General features: G+C 38.4%; 1 protein-coding gene across 1 annotated transcript in view; it reads right to left on the reverse strand.

The window, feature by feature from the left end:
- HisT (Histamine transporter) overlaps positions 1 to 17,500 on the reverse strand; it is a 154,299-nt gene that overhangs the window by 2,231 nt on the left and 134,568 nt on the right. The window contains exons 7-10 of the mRNA XM_076182949.1: positions 14,275 to 14,378; positions 13,037 to 13,147; positions 9,510 to 9,662; positions 1 to 5,741 (exon numbers count right to left, since the gene is read on the reverse strand). The exon at positions 1 to 5,741 is cut by the window's left edge and continues 2,231 nt beyond it. Coding sequence (XP_076039064.1) covers positions 5,543 to 5,741; positions 9,510 to 9,662; positions 13,037 to 13,147; positions 14,275 to 14,378 — 567 coding nt within the window. The 3' untranslated portion in view covers positions 1 to 5,542. The remainder of the gene's footprint in view (positions 5,742 to 9,509; positions 9,663 to 13,036; positions 13,148 to 14,274; positions 14,379 to 17,500) is intronic.

Consider the following 17,500-nt stretch of genomic DNA (forward strand, 5'->3'; position numbering starts at 1 on the left):
ATAGTCAAGGGAAAACTAGAAGAAGAAGAAAAATAATAAAAAGAATATAAATTTTAGGAAATCCTCGCTCGAATGACTTCAACATGACGCAAGTGTTCCTGAGTGCCAGCATTCACAAAAACGAACCTGCAAAAACGTTCGAGACTATTTCCACAATGGTTCCAGTGCACGGGTCCCTTGAACAGGAACAACAAGTGACAAATTCCTGCTAGGTAATACACACACCATTAAAACCAAACAGTGACATTGATTTATTTTTCACCGATCACTGTTTCAAATTAAGTAGGAGAGGGAACGACCCATGAACGAAATGTGCTATTCCGTATTCTACGTGCAGAATGCGAAAATAAAAGCACACGTCAGTTGTGACGCCCTCTGTAGAAGTGAAGCAAGCGACACAGGGAGAGAAAGAAAGAGAGAGAGAGAGGAGTGGAGAGAGATAGAGAGAGAGAGAGAGAGAGAACTGAAGTGAGGTGACCACCGTTGTTGCATGGTTATCTCTGACTTATCTCCTCCAGACCAAGGGAGGAGCAATGACGCTGTTCGAAGATTAGACTCTCCCCAAACTCAACCACTATTTTCTCGAGAAAGTGGGTTTCATGATAACACTTCGGGCCACTTTTCCTGGTTAATTGTATGGAAGAATCGACTTAACTGTCACATCCCCCTCGAATTTTGATCCGAAATTTAGGAACAAAGGCTTGAATTGTTAGATAGGATGAGGAAAATATCACATATTTTTAACTATTGAGAACCTCTTAAAATTCGAAATTTTCTAATGACAAGAAAATACTATTCCTAAGTTTCTAGATTTCAGAACGTTTCATCCCAAACATTGGAATTTTTCGATTTACAGATTCCCAATACGAGAGAACTCGATGTATTTAGAAGTAGACGCCCACAACTATTAGGGGGCACCGCAATACGTCCCACCTTGTCATTGGGGAAAAAAAAAAAAAAATAAAAAAAAAATAAAAAAATAAAACTGGAGAACTTTCCTGTGTAAATTTTGTCACTGTTTTATAGACGGATATAATGCAAACTACCGTACGCACTAACATGCTTATATGATATACAAGGAACTTAGAGCAATGAATACTAATGGGAATGATAATTAAATGATGCTCCAAATGAACCAGACATATGACGGACAGTTGTGAATGAAAAAGTACTTAGGACTAGGATTCAATTTGAAAAAAATGATCAATATTTTCTTGAAAAAAAAAATCCTAACATCTGTACGATGTGAATATATAAACTTTTCCAGGTTCGTACAAAACTGCATTTCTTAATATATCATCACTAAAACAAATAATGGTAATGCCCCCTCCCCCACCTCTCACCCGTCACATAACATCACGTCCGATCACGCAGGGAGGTCACGTGGGGTAGTATCGTGCCTATACGATTTACACAAGAACCATTGCAGTCCAGGAATCATTTTCTTTCTGAGATACTGACGTATCCATGTACGTCGCAAAAATACGTCACTTACATATCAAAAAATGAAATAAAATCTATGACGTGACATCATACATCACACTGGTCATGAAGGATAAAATGATCTTTGATCGTGGACACAACACTGAGATTAAAAATACCATACTTAAAGAAAATTCATATTTACATATATCAATATATTTACAAGAATATATGTTCATGCAATATATATATCTGTATAATGTATGTGTAAATGTGTTTATATGAATGTACACCCAGCCACAGACTATATGTAATTTGCCTGCACACACGAACACAAATCACATACGCACACATACACAGAGACGAGTAGACAGTGTTTGAACGAAGGAGAAAAAGAACAGATCTCTCGAACGTAGCTCTTTTCCTGTATATTTCAACATGAACAGGTTCTCTGTCTCCCTCTCTTTATCTCACAACCAAACACATACACACGCATGAATAAACGATATAAAAAACTCGATTTCTGTACTGAAGAAACTATGACACAGCCCATGCTAAACCCAATATTTGGAGAAAAAAGAAACGGAACCTAACGAGAATAGGTCCTTTCATGAATACAATCATACAAAAGCACGTGTGCGCGAGTGTAGCCCCTATTCTGTATGCAATTACTCGTAGGTAAATTAGGTAAGGTCCGAGTTCCATCCAACCTACGAATCTCATATTGCCAAGGCAGTATAACGCAACGGGCATAAGACCATTAACGTCTCATTTTTGTTGTTGAAATACACAAATCAACACGCGAGAACACCAATACTAGGGAAGGCTTGAGATTTATAAAACAAATAAATCACCACAATACAATTCTGTAAAGTCTTTCCCCCTACAAAGTATAAAAGAAAACGCGATAGTCATCTCACCGTCAATTTTCTTTGAGACACCCCAATGTAAACAAAATTTGTCCCGCGAAATCTAACTGTAGAGTTGTCTAATAGCCAAACACTCTCCCTCTTACATGTGTGTGTGTGTGTGTATATATATATATATATATATATATATATATATATATATATATATATATATATATATATAAACCACAAATCCAAACTAAAACAACAAGCAAACTCAAAACTAAATATGATGGTTTGAGAAAAGGACAGGAGCCTAGTGTATAACAATTAGGTAAATACATTTAGTTATTTAAAAATCATTTAAGACATTTAGTTCTATTTATATTCACACTTTCTTGCGTAGCTCTTTTCCTGTTCATTATAATTAAGTAAATACATACGCATACACACGTAATACAAACATGTGTGTACAGTACCATACAATTTGAAAGCACATCTGTATAAACACGCAATATGTGTGTTTGTGTATGTGTGTGTATGCAAGTGCATGTATGTATCTTCAGAGTACGATATTATTATGTATATTATGTATACAGAATGCAACTGAACGTATTATCAAGCTGTGTGTGTGTGTGTGTGTGTGTGTGTGTAGAAGCGCATCTACACATACACCTAATTAGGTGGTATTCTGAAAAAAAAATACGTGCTTTAGGAAGACTTTAGTCTACGACGGGGGAGGATTCGCCTTCGCCATCACGCCCAGTCACCTTCACTTCTAACTACTGTACTACATTCACTTGCATGTAGCAAGCAAGCAAGCAAGCGCATTTCTTCTAAGTCATACATTTACGATATGGACGGGTTTACGAGGTCGTAGAGTACTCAGTCACATCGTAAATTTACGAGCTAGTGATACAAGATACCCACAGCTTCCTAGAAAACACCAGCTACTGTAGTACTTAGAAGTGAAGTCGACTGGACCTCATTAAATAAACATCGAGTGATGTAGTTCGTTTGAGCTGAATAAAATCGCCTGGCGACAGCCACGGTAAGCATATGAACCGAATGTCGATCACAAAGGTTTAATTTTCGCTCTGGCTATCGACAGTGCTCATTGTGATGAAATATTCCTTGCTCAATACACTGTTCAATAGTGAACAAGTTCTGCATGAGCCACCCTTTGATTGGAGGCTGGTAGAAATGTTTATTCATTCTTTTCTTTCCTTTGATCTGCAAAGTAAAAATCTATTTGATTTGTTTATACGTCGCACTCCAAACAATAAAAGATCATATACGAGTCTGTCTGTGGCTTACCAACCTGTTCACAATCGATGGCGGAATTAAGATGATATTATATACTAGTTTATAATTCGTATGAAATCGATCATTACTGCTGGACTTCACAGGACGATGCAAACACATCGAACTCACAGACTCGATTCACATTTCGTCTGTTAACCCCTTCACTACCGGGTGGCTAGTTTGGGGGCTGGTTTTGTCTACAAGAGGAATAAAATATTCTGACGGCAGAGGGAATGAAAAGAAAAGTACCACCAGGCAGGGAATGGGTTAAGATGTCTCTGCGTCAAGTTTTAAATGGAATGTAGAGACGCAATTTCACTCCCCCCCCCAAAAAAAAAAAAAAACTTCCAAAGCTATATGAAGACGACCCACGCCCTGTCTGTAGCGTCTTGTAACGAGAGGAGTTTCAGAATTTGGCGTTTTTTCTTTTCTCGAAGTTATGATTAAATTCTTTCTTTCCTCAAACTAAGATTCTATTACTTTTTTTCTAGGTTTTAGTATTGTAGTGTCTTATAATGAATTTAAAAAATTTCTCTCTCTTTTTTCAGTTTTGAGATTTGTGTCTTTTTCCCTGACTTTATTTTTTAGTCTTTTTTTCATTACGTTTAAAATTTCAGCCTTTTTTTCTGCGTCTAAAAAATCAGTATATATACAGTATGTTTTTTCTGAGTTCGAGATTTCAGATTTTTTTTTTCTTTGGGAAAAACGTCAGCAGTCGTTGTGTTTGACATGAAACTACTGAATGATCTCTTGGCTTAAGGCACGACCTGATGAGCTCTTTCTCGGTCCTTGCAGAACTAGAGTACATACGGCACAGATAGCATGAGAATACTAAACAGATGGCATAGAAAGACTATTCATAACCGTTAACTCGCCCAATGGGATGACATGTATAATAGACCTTCATCTTGACTAACGCCAAAGGGTTCTGTTCAGTTCATGGAGCGACCTTGACAGAGACCAGGTACCGGCCCCTCGGGGCCGCATCATTGAATGAAAACCGTAACCAGTTTCCTAAGGGCCGTGGACCTCTTGCACGAGAGATCCAGGGCAAAGGATTGATTGATTGAATAAAAATTGAATAAAACCATCAAGCACCAGCCAAGACGAAGGTCTATAGACTACGTCACTGCATTGAAGGGGTTCATCCCTTCAGTCCGGAATCCATCTCTCAGCCTAATAAAATCGCTCGACGTCAGCTCGGTCGAAATCTACAAGAGGTCGAAGGGATTATGACCTCTATGGTCTGGGAACTGACAAAGACCACCTGGTGAGTTACGAAGACATGCCACCGAACTGAAAGGAGTTAGTGATGACCAATAACTTCGCGCTACCTAAGAATTCACGAATTCGAATTGTACTGGTGAAGGTAATACATGATTATGCATTTACAGACTGGATTATGCATTTACGTGTATATCTTCCCTCCTCCGTATTGTATTGCCACTTCCTCATTGTATCCCCTCACCCCTCATACAAAAAATGCGTAAAATATCATATTTTCTTTTTATTTAGAATTCTATATCCAAAACTGTGAGAATTTTCTCTTTTTATTCTAGGTATTCGTGTTCTGTAACCCCCCTTAGCCCCCTCCCCCCCCCAAAAAAAAAAGTGCATAAATAAGTTGCCAAAACCTTTAGTCAACTGAGATGGACTATACAGTATTTCCAATGCAGGAGTCCTCAGACTCACTCTTTGATCCTTCCATCTTCTTCGTCTCCCTGAAATAATCGACCAGAAGGTTCTCGGAACATGAAGCCTCGAGTTCTTAACGAAATCCCCGAACTCCGAAGAGTTTTCAGAATCATTAAACTTCTTCCGTCCTTCGGTAGTGGAGCCTCTTCGTCTTCTTCTCGAGGAAAGCGTTCATTCTCGTAGTTCTCAGAACCTTTGGGGTCTCCTATTTTCAGGTGTCGGAGCCTCGTGTTCGTGAGGGAAGCGTTCAACCCAGGGAGTTGTGAGAACCTTTAGATTCTTCCGTCTTCGGGAGGCGGCGGCACCTTCTCCTCCTCTTTGATGATCTTCTCGGGCTCAGGGACCACGAGGTCGGCGCTGCTCTTGTTCATGGCCTTCTGCCGCCGAAGCTCCTCCTTGATGCAGGCCGTCATGATGGTCCCCACCAGGAGTACCGCCACCAGGAGGAGATTGGCGGCCAAGTCACCCATCCTGTCGAGGAGGAGAACACAATCAGTTTCGGGACATGGCAGATTCTAGTTCGAAACCAATAAGCTAAGCAATAAATCGACTGCCATCTGTAAGAGAGAGAGAGAGAGAGAGAGAGAGAGAGAGAGAGAGAGAGAGAGAGAGAGAGAGAGAGAGAGAGAGAGAGAGAGAGAGAGAGAGAGAGAGAGAGAGAGAGAGAAATTAAAATTATGAACAGCAATGGAAAGGTTAATCAAGACAATTTTAACCCTTTCCCAGTGTATGGGGCTTCTGTCGACCGAATAAAATTGACATTGTTACTCTTGGATATCTCTTAGCAGCAATGAATTAGAAAACTGAAGTTACGAATGAAATTGATCATCCGCCCTCTTTGGTTTCTGCCAGAGGTCGTCCACCATATGTTACATTTATGTCTGTGTAATGCCAGAGCTGCTTATATATATATACATTTCTAGATAGATGAAATATCAAAATATATTTAACAGGTGCTAATGAAGGTTTCATTAAATCATTAAAATGTATATCTTATTCGTCAATATCAATAAAACCCTGATGGATTTTATTATTTTTATACCATTGTCAAAATCGCTTCCATTTTGTATGTATATTTACCTAGTTGTATTATGTTTACCTAGTTGTATTATACGGGAAGGGAGCTATGCTCGTGGTGACCCGTCTTTGTATCTTTCAGCATCAAGAGTTTTTTCTTAAAATCTTCAATAGTGTTTGCACACACTGTTTCTTTGTCTAATTTGTTCCAGGTATCTATCACTCTGTGTAGGAAGCTATTTATTTTTCAGATCTCTTCTGTAATTATCTCTTTTGAGTTTCTTTTCGTGTCCTCTTGTTTTTCCATTGCCCCATTTCAATAAATCATTCTTATCTAAGATTTTCATTCCTTTCATATTTCTATAGATAGTTAAAAGGTCTCTTCATTCCCTTCTTTGTTCCAGAGTTGGTACAGTCTTGGTTCATATGTCATTTTGGAGAGAATTGGTATCAGTTTTGTTGTTGCTCTTTGTATTCTTTCTAACTTTTTTATATTCTTTTTGGTACTGGGTGTCCATAGTGTTGTTGCGTACTTGAGTTTTGGTCTTATTAGTGTGGTTAATTTTTATCATTATTTACCCATCCAAATAGACAAATGCCACTTTTATTGACCTCAATAAATTGTAGGTTTCTCCGACTATTTTATTAATATGCTTGTCCAGTGTCATGTCTTTGCTGATCATCACTCCAAGGTCTTTTTCCGAGTTTACTTTTTTGACCTCTTCTTCACCAATTTTATAATCTCTCGATATTCTGTTTTTACTTTTTCCAAATTCCATTATACTACATTTCTTGATATTGAATTTCACTTCCCACTTTTGAGTCCATTTCCAGATCTTGTCCAAGTCTTGTTGTAATGAGTTGCAATCCTCCTCCGTTCTTACTTTCTTTAGTATTTTTGCGTCGTCTGCAAAGAAATTCATATAACACTCTACTCCTTCATCCATGTCATTTATGTATATGACAAACATGATCGGGGCCAGTACTGATCCCTGCGGGACACCACTTATCATTTCTTCCCAATTTGAGAATTTATCTCTAATTACTACTCTCATTTTCCTCCCAGTCAGGAAGTCTTTCATCCATTCCAATAATTTTCCTCTGATGCCACCTATTGACTCTATTTTCCTTATTAGTTTCTTGTGTGGTACCTTATCAAATGCCTTTTGTAGGTCCAGAAAGGCACAGTCTGCCCAACCATCTCTCTCTTGTATTATATTGATCAATCTCGAGTAGAAGCAGATCAAGTTTGTTGTACATGATCTTCCTTGTCTGAATCCAAATTGATTTGGATTCAGTATATATTTTTTTTCTTCCAAATGTTTAACCCATCTATTTTTGATGACTTTTTCACAAACTTTTGCTACTGTGCTTGTCAAGGAGACCGGTCTGTAACTTGATGGATCTTCCTTGTTTCCTCCCTTAAGAATCGGTACAATATTTACATTCTTCCAGTCCTGTGGCATCTTTCCTTCTTAAAGTGAGAATTTAATCACATTGTACATTTTATCTGTTAATTCCTCCATGCATTCTTTCAGTATCCAATTTGTAATTCCGCCTGGACCATGTGATTTTCTGACATCAAGGGTTTTGATTTGGTCGCTGATTTCCTTCTGTGTTACAATTATTTCTTTCATTGAGGGGGATATCTCTCTATTTCCTCACAGTTAGGTGAGTTTTCTATTGTGAATACTGATTTGAAGTGGTTGTTCATAATTTCAGCCATTTCCAGTTCTTCTGTATATTCGTATTTACCCTGGCGCAGCTTTTCTATTGTTTATTCTTCAGTTTACCATTTACATACCTGTAAAATAGTTTGGGTTCTTCCTTGCATTTTTCTATTATATTTTTTTCGTAGTTTCTCTTTTCTTCTCTGCGTATTTTTACGTAATCATTTCTTAGTTTGATGTACATTAGCCATTTGCTTGTTTTCTTGTCTTTTTTTAATTTCTTCCAAGCTTTATCTCTTTTATCCTTAGCCTCACTACATTTTTGTTGTACCAGCTTTTTATGTATGTTCTTTCCATTTTTGTTGTGGTACGTATTTATTCACTCCCTCATTGTAAATTTCTTTTAGTATATTACATTTCTCTCCAATCCCTGTTTCTTCATTTAGGAATTTTTCCCAGTTCGCGTTGCGAAAGAATTTTTTGAGTTTCTCAATTTTTTGTTGTTGTACATTAGTTTTCCTATTCTATGTTTTTCATTTCTACTTTGATCCATTTGCTCTTTCAACTCAAATTCTATTAGTACATGGTCACTCTTTCCTATCGGAGTTTTGTAATTAATTTTGTCGACAATTTCAGGCTCTGTCGTAAGTATTAAATCCAGCCTTTATGGTTCTTCACTACCTCTGTATCCGGTATTTTCCCTTATACACTGAGTCATTGCGTATTCGATGGTCATGTCGAGCAGGACGTTGCCCCCGAGTTCCTCTCCACCCTTCACTGTCATTTCCTCCCAACATATTTCTTTTGAATTAGTCACCCATAATCACTTCATTTCCTCTGTCCTTCAGTATATTAGTTAATTCGTATTTTGTATCTTCTAATATTTTGGAATAATAACTTTCTGTCCAGGACTGTGTTTTGGGGGCACGTACACCACTACAAATTTTCTACTCTTCATATATTTGCTTTCAACTTGTATCGTAATTGATTCTACATTATTTTCTCCCTCAGTTATTTTTGTTACCTTTAAATCTTTATTAGTCAAAATTAATACTCCGCCACCTTGTTTATCCTTTCTATTCTTCGTCCAGCAATTGTCCCACAGTGTTGGGTGGTAGAGTACACTTTAATTTAGTTTCCACTATTCCCATTATGTCTGATTTTTCTAAGGCTTTATAGGCTAATTATTTAATTCATTCATTCCTGAAGTTATTCAATCTATATTGGTATAAGCTATTTTTTATTTCCTTTCTCCTCGTCTTTTTCTGCCTGCTTTGTTTTCTTTTTCCTTAGATACCATTTCCTCAGCCTCAGGTCCACCACTCTCCATTTTTTTTTCAGTTTCAGTTCTTTTTAATTTTTTTTTCATTCGCTTCGTTTCTAAGTGTGGGTGTGTGTGTGTGTGTGTGTGTGTGTGTGTGTGTGTTTGTACGTGTGTATGAAACAAAATGGTTTCACAGTTACGGAGAGGTGCGAAGAGGCTACTCTTCCAGTAAACACCCCTCTGGACAATAGAAGGGTTATGAGGCCAATATATCTAATGCATAATTACTTTTCCAGCAGCTCGCCATCGGCCATGGTGCAGAAAATCCCGAAGACCTGCGCGGAGGCGTTTAGGAGGCCGGAGGAGGTTCCTTCCGACTCCGGGTACGTCAGCTCAGCCGCAAACTCGAAGCCCACGGGCAGGTAGCCGGTCATGAAGAACCTGTAGTGGAAAACGTGGGTATTAACCCTTTGTGGGCCAGAGGTTCCTCCAAGCCAAATAAAATAGCTTGGCGTTAACCAGATATGGTACCGGCATTGAGTAAGAATAGAATATTGATTATACTATATGTGTAATAAGAAATAAGTAACAGACCAGCCGAGAACATTATTTTCCTCATGGATGAATTGTTGGTGACTGTAATCATAGACAGAATAAGGACAAAGGAAGCTGTGAGTGTAGTGAATATAAAATAACAGTTCAGGGGTGAAGGATGAAAAACATGAATAAAATACATCAAAAGAGTGAGCTTGACAAATTGAAAGGTAGTCAGTAAAATTTTAAGGGCGAAGATAGGTAGGAGAACAGCGAAAAAATGAGAAGGCCAAGAAAGATAAAGAAAAATCGTGGAGATCAAACACAAATAGTAAGTGTGAATAAAGGCACATAAGGACGAAAAGCTTCAGTTTAATAGAATAATGGAACAGCAAAGGAGAGAGTAAAGATAAGGAGTACATAAATGGGATAAAGGTACTTGACAGTAGGGAAACGCTGATAAGAGAGGTAGCAAATAAAGATAAATATATCAATATGGTTAGATAGTATGAGTAATATGTACCAGCAGAAAAAAGGCAAGCAATTATGGACAATGAAGAAAAATATATGAGGAAATAGACGTTTTTAGGTTTATTAGGTACGTGCAAGGAGATGCATTGCCAAAGGAAATAATTCTTAAATAGCAAAGTACAATGAGTGATGTAATAAAAACATGGGAACTAGCGAGCAAAGACAAAATTAAGATTGGGCAAGGAGGGAAACAACAGAGGAAGAGAGAAAACAAGAAAAGTGGTAGAACAGGCGAAGAAAAAAAAAAACGAAAAGAGAGAGAAAGAGAGAGAGAGAGAGAGAGAGAGATAGAGAGAGAGAGAGAGAAAGAGAGAGAGAGAGAGAGACAGAGAGATATGACTAAACAGGAAAATACAGTTTTATTGGATAGTGACAGATCAGACGATGAGGTGGTACCTAAGAGAAGATCTACAGGAAAATAAGGAAAATCAGTGAAACTAGGAGTGGAATTAGTTTGCTCAGTACAGACACACTGGATTCAGAGAGATTAAAGATAAACAATTAAAGTAGAAATAAACAGATATATATGTTTCATTGAGAACAAACTCAACAGAAATACTGATGCAGGCAAGGGACAGTAAAATTCATGGTTGAGTAATAGAAGAAGAAAAAGGGAAGGGTAATGGTAGCAAAAAAAAAAAAAAAAAAAAAAAAATGGAAGTGGTAATGGGAGAGGAAATGGCCGAGATAATGGATATGACAGTTATAATGGAGGGATATGGGAAAAGAGATTTAGCAGTACTGTATATATAAAAAAGACATACTTGTAGAATGAGAGAGTATGAATTTTTAATAATAAATACAGCCAAAGAACTGAGAAAATATTTTGAGGAGCAAAAGATATATTTTGATGGAAAATTTCAATTGTGGAGATGTGAGCTGGGAAGAGTGGATACAGGAGGAAGTGAAGTTCCAAGGGGCAACACATTGCTGAACGCAGCAGTGAATGATAAAATTACCCAATGGGTGAAACAACCAACAAGATATAGAGGTGAAGATATACCAAAAAGACTGGAACCTGAGGTGATTGAAACATTGAATTACCTGTATCAGATAAGAGGGAATATGTAGTCCTTCATTTTGTTCTGGAAGTAGGAAAGATAAAAAAATATATACACAGACAAAGAAGATCCAACTATGAAAAAAAATCTTTGATGAAGTGCAGTGAAGGGAGTTCATTGAGATGAAAAAGGAAAATCTTCTAGAAATTTTGTAGTGTAGGGATGGAAAGTACTGCCAAGGATGAGTGGGAGAGTCACAGAAAAGAATTGTTCAACTAAAGATGCACATTAGCTATACAAAAGAGAGATGAGACTCAGAAAAAGCAAGGAAAGAGAAGAACAAAGAAGACAAAAATACAAAAGTACTACAAATGAATACACGGACATTAGATAAGAAAAGGAAAGGAACTATGAAAAAAATGTAGTTAATAAGTGTAAAGATAAACATTATTTGTTCTACAGATTTTTGGATGGCAAACTGAAGCGGAAGGAAGGAATATCCAACTTAAAAGTTGAAGGGGTAGTATATGAAGCAAAAAAAAAATAAAGAAGAAAGTTTCCGATATATACTCAACAAAGAAGAAGACTGATCAATATGAGATGAAAAATGTAGGACTTAGGGAACATGCTGGAATGGATAAAGAATTTCCTGAGCGATAGGCCTAGATGTATGTAATCAGTTATGAAATATGAAATATTGAAATGGAGAATGATGACTAGTGGAGTATCACAGGGTTCAGTATTGGCACTATTAATATTCCTAGTGTTTATCAGTGATATGATGAATGGAATAGGTAGCTTACTTGCTGATAATACCAATATCATGAAAAATGTGAAATATGAAGAGGATTGTAAATTGCTACCAGATCTAAATATGGTTGATGAATGGACTCAGAAGAGGACGATGAATTAAAGAGGCTGTCAGGGATTTAGGAAATGGGAAATGAAATAATCACACAATCAAAGGAGAATGGTTTAGGCATTCTTATTAGAAATAATCTGTCTCCAGGAAATCATACAAAATAATAATGAAAGAGATATATAGATTGCAAATGGACATAAAGGTGGCGAATGAATATCTTGTGTGGGGTCAGTAACACAGTTGGAGTTAGGGAATTTTGAAGACTGCAGCATACCTAATTTCATTAATGCTGTTCTGGCAAAAGTTAAGATATGATATTTCCAATTGAGTTTGCTAATTATACAGTCCAAGAATGTTTAGGGTGTCAGAAGAAAATGGGATGGTTCTAACAGAGTTTGTACAATGGACAAGTGAAGAAACTGAGACCTGATGACGTTGAACAACACTAGGTTTTCTCTATCCCAAACAGAAAGGTTAGATGCCTGGTGTTCTGCAGCGACCCTTCTTTAGATGAATGTAGTTTAGATTGAGAAGGATGTCTGGAGAGAGATATATACAAATATCCAATTTGGTTGAAAATGCCGCCGGAGTAGAAAAAATGTCATGTCGACTCTAGACTCTGGGATGTGACGTCAGTTGTAAGCTCTGCCTCTCGTGACAAAATTCGACTGTTTATATTAAGGTCTCACTCTATCATTCTTGGGTGACACTGCTTCTGAGCACTTTTTTTTCCCAATTGCTGCCACCACTTTAGGTGGCTCTCTTGGCATGTTTTCACTCCTTGCCCAGGCATTTGAACCATGATGAATTTCATTTAGGTCATGCAGGTCATAACCTGTGAACTAGAGAGGAAATAATACTAATAATAACAACAATAATGGTCTTACCCGAGCATGCCAGCCATGAGGAAGACCAACCAAAGGAGTTTGAGCTGGAAGATGAAGGTGTAGGCGATCATGAACACCAGCGACAGGAAGTATACCAGAAACGTCACCAATCTGCAGAAGGAAGAGTCATGTGAGAACCCATCTTTCCATTATAACATCGATCTTCAGCTGATTAAAAACTGCCCCATTGATTTTAAAAAGTCTTGAAAAATATGGATACAAACGCACACACACACACACACACACTCCGGCCGGGCGGAGATAAGTTGGGTTTGTCTCCTTTCATGTGTAACCCCTGTTCACCTAGCAGTGAGTAGGTACGGGACGTTAGTCAAGGAGTTGTGACTTTGCTGTCCCAGTGTGTGGTGTGTGAGTGGTCTCAGACCTACCCAGAGATCGGCAAATAATGAGCTCTGAGCTCACTGCCGTAGGGTGGTGTCTGGCTGTCTCGACAGAGACTGCAGCAGATCCGAGGTGAATACACACACACACACACACACACACACACACACACACACACACATACACACACACACACACACAAACAAACGAGACTCGGTGGTGCATTGAGTTCCCGGCCGCCACTACGTCGGCCCGGGTACGAATCCCACCCAGGGCTGAAATAATTTCAGTATCGCCGCGCTGTGAGTCGTTACTCCAACTCTCGTGGCGGGGAGTTGGGTGTGTGTGCGTGTAAGGTCGCAGCATTACCTATAGATCGGTCATATATGAGATCTGAGCTCTCTTCCGAGAGGGGAATAGCTGTCGATCACGAATTAAACCCGTGATCCAAGACCATGGTGAATCTCTCTCTCTCTCTCTCTCTCTCTCTCTCACACACACGCACACACACACACACACACACACACACACACACACACACACACACACACACACACACACACGCACACAAACACACACACGCACACACACGCACAAACACACACACACATGCAAACACACACACACACACACAAAGATGTGTCATTTTAAACTGAATGAAAGAGTCTGGCGACAGCCAGGATCAAAGGAAACGTAGTACGCGGCACTGAGGGCATTATTATTCAAGGCAAGTTTACCCCTACCTCTGCTGAATACGATCACGTGGCAGCAATCCAACTTAAAGGATAAGTAAACACACCTCTATGAACCCTTCTCCACGTTTTCGACATAATCTTTACTCCAGCTGCCGCCAGGTGATCCTATTTTGCTGAAGGGAAACGCCCTAAAGGACTTACTTGAACTTGGCCGACCTGTCGAGGGCGTACCCGGAGACGACGGACCCCAGCATGCCCGCCAGGACGATGAGGAGACCGATCCGGCCCGCGTTCTCGTTCTCCCCCTGAGGAAGAACCTCTTCTGCGTTAGAATTATCACCGAGGAACATTTGCAATAGAGTAAATTATTTTTTATGTGCACACACACACACACACACACACACACACACACATAGATATTTCAAAACAAAATTACGTGTATAAATACTCATGCCCTTTCAACAAAGACGGTGCGCTTTGCAATGACGGGTACATTGGACACACAACTCAAACTTTGTCTCAAAGGCTTACTTTTCATATGCAGAATGGTGCAATAAAATCGCACATTTCTAAAATTCATAAGATGAATATTTCGCGGGAAGTTTTGAATAGTAATACATCGATTTTTAGCAAAGAACACCAATAAGAGAAAATTAAAATGTATGGAAGCTGTATTAATAAAGAATCACCTACCAGCAATTAATATACAATTAAATATGTGTGGAACCCTGGAGCTATTCGGGGCATCCCACGGGGCGCCAAGAAGAAATTAAACTAAAGGTACCTATCCTAGTTCATATTGTATACATTGTATATATGATCATAGGCGAAACGTTGTAAGTAATGAATTTGTTTTTATTTCCAAAATCACTATGGTTCCATTTGGTGATATTGTGTTCTCCCTTCCTCCTACAGAAAGGAAAATAGCGAGAAGGATAGAAAGTTTAAGGAAGAAGATTTCCAGTGCTGAGTATGAGGAGGGATTGAGGAAATTGGTGACAGAGTTTGAGAGAGTGTGTGATAGAAGAAAGCTAAAGATAAATGTGGGTAAAAGTAAGGTGATGAGATGTTCAAGGGGTGAAAGTGGCAGCAGAATGGAAGTGAGCATTAAGGGAGAGCGACTGGAGGAAGTGGATAGTTTTAGATATTTGGGTGCAAATGTGGCAGGAAAAGGCGGAGTGGAGGTGGAGGTAGAATGTAGATTGAGAGAAGCGAGTAAATGCCTTGGTGGATTAAAAAGTGTAATGAGGAATAGACATTTGGGAATGGATGCTAGGAGGAGACTGTATGAAGGAGCGATTGTGCCAACAACACTGTATGGGGCAGAAACATGGAACTTAAGAGAGGAAGAGAGAAGGATTTTGAACGTGTTTGAGATGAGGTGTCTGAGAAGTATGATGGGGGTTACTAGGCTAGATAGAGTGAGAAATGAGGAGGAGAACAGGGGTGGAAAGGGAGTTGGGAGATAGGGTTGATGAAAGAGTATTAGGATGGTTTGGACACATGGAAAGAATGAGTGAAGAAAGACTAGTAAAAGAGGTATGGAAGGCAGATGTGGAGGGAGTGAATATGAGGGGACGTCCTAGGATGAGGTGGATGGATGGGGTGAAGGGGGCCTTGGGGAAGAGGGGAATGTCTGTTGAGGAAGGACGGGAGAGGACAGAAGACAGGGGTGAATGGAGAATGGTTGTATATGGATGATGTTGTGATGCATGAGGTGGAATTGGCGGGGGGATGGGGGTGAGGTAGTATGTGTGAGCAAAATTCAACCATTTTTTCCTGAACTCACACCTAGACTTATATATGAGCTCAGCTTTGTCCTAATTTAAACAATGGTTAAATTGTTTAACATGTAGGAACACCGCTGAGCATTCTTGTCCATACTTGATGGACAATTTGTGTTCAGTTATCCTATTATGCAAATCCCTCTCCGTCTGTCCAATATAAACTTGGTCGAATAAACACCTTGACTATGTTCTTCTTTCAACCTTTGGTGGACATTTACAACTTTTTTATTAATGGTGTTGGGGTAATGATGAATTAAATTTAATTTCTCCTTGGGAAGAAACTTGGTTGAAGGATAAAATGTTTCCGAAAAGGGAACGCCTAAGGAGCTCTTATCCAATGAAAATTTAGAAGAAATGGAGGCGATAATGAAAAAATTTGCTCTCGTTCAGCTTTGACCAAGAACCAATCCGGTTAAGCTAATTTGCTAAGTTGGGATTTAATCAGATTTAATTCTCCATTGGGAAACTGGGGGCTACAATTCCTGAGAGCTCAAAGAAATAAGCCTGAGGCGACACTACTTTTGACTTTGGGTGACTGCTAAAGAAATGGAGATAACTACCAGAATGGATCTCTTTTCTACAGACTGTAAAGGCAAGCTTATCCCCGTCACGAACAATTAAAACATCTAAAAAGGGTAGCTTACCTTTTTCTTCCCATTCCACTTTAAAAATAATGTTAGGGGCTAAATAATTTAATCAACAAAAAATTATCAAACGAACCTCAATTTTCTTCCCAAAGAGTAAAAATGTCATCCACGTATCTAAACCAGACCATGTCTTAGGGTTTAATGGTTGGGAGGAGAACAGACTCAAAATATTCCATACACAGATTGGCCAGTACAGGAGAGAGATTTGAACCCACGCTACAACCAAAAAGAATTCCAAAAGTAGAAAACATTTGAGGTGACACAAAGGCGAATAATAACAAAGATTGAGGGGAAATTTGTCCTGAAATTGTTGTAGCCTGGTTTCTAGGAAGGATAGGACATCAACAACACAAATATGTGTAAAAAGAGAAATCACATCTAGACTAAGCATTTTACCCCTAGAAACATTCACTTGATTTAATTTTGTGATGAAATCCTCTGAGTTTTTTAAGTGGGAATCAGAAAAAGTACCAAAAGTACCAAAAAGTACCAAAAGTACCAAAAGTAACAGATTTGCGAGCTATTTGGAAAGCTTGCTGGTACAAGTTCCCGGGTTAGAAATAACAGGTCTGAGGGAGATCGACGAATGTGGTACTACATTTCTTATCAACATGTATATATATATATATATATATATATATATATATATATATATACATATATATATATATATATATATATATATATATATATATGTGTATATATATATATATATATATATATATATATATATATACTGTACTGTATATATATATATATATATATATATATATATATATATATATATATATATATACACTGAATGGTCCCCAGTGAACAGATTAACATCTTTTCAACCACAATTCACTTTTAATTCCATGCCATCGCAGTCGAGACTGACGAGGAGCTCGATGGAAGCATATATGCGGAAATTGATACGTGGTCAAGCTAAGGACTCGAACTCAGCTCGGACGTAACAAAGTGTCAGTGACTTAGCCCATTACACTCTCTTGA

This window comes from Oratosquilla oratoria, chromosome 3, assembly GCF_046742065.1.
Source record: "Oratosquilla oratoria isolate Oo_2021 chromosome 3, ASM4674206v1, whole genome shotgun sequence".
Taxonomy (NCBI): domain Eukaryota; kingdom Metazoa; phylum Arthropoda; class Malacostraca; order Stomatopoda; family Squillidae; genus Oratosquilla; species Oratosquilla oratoria.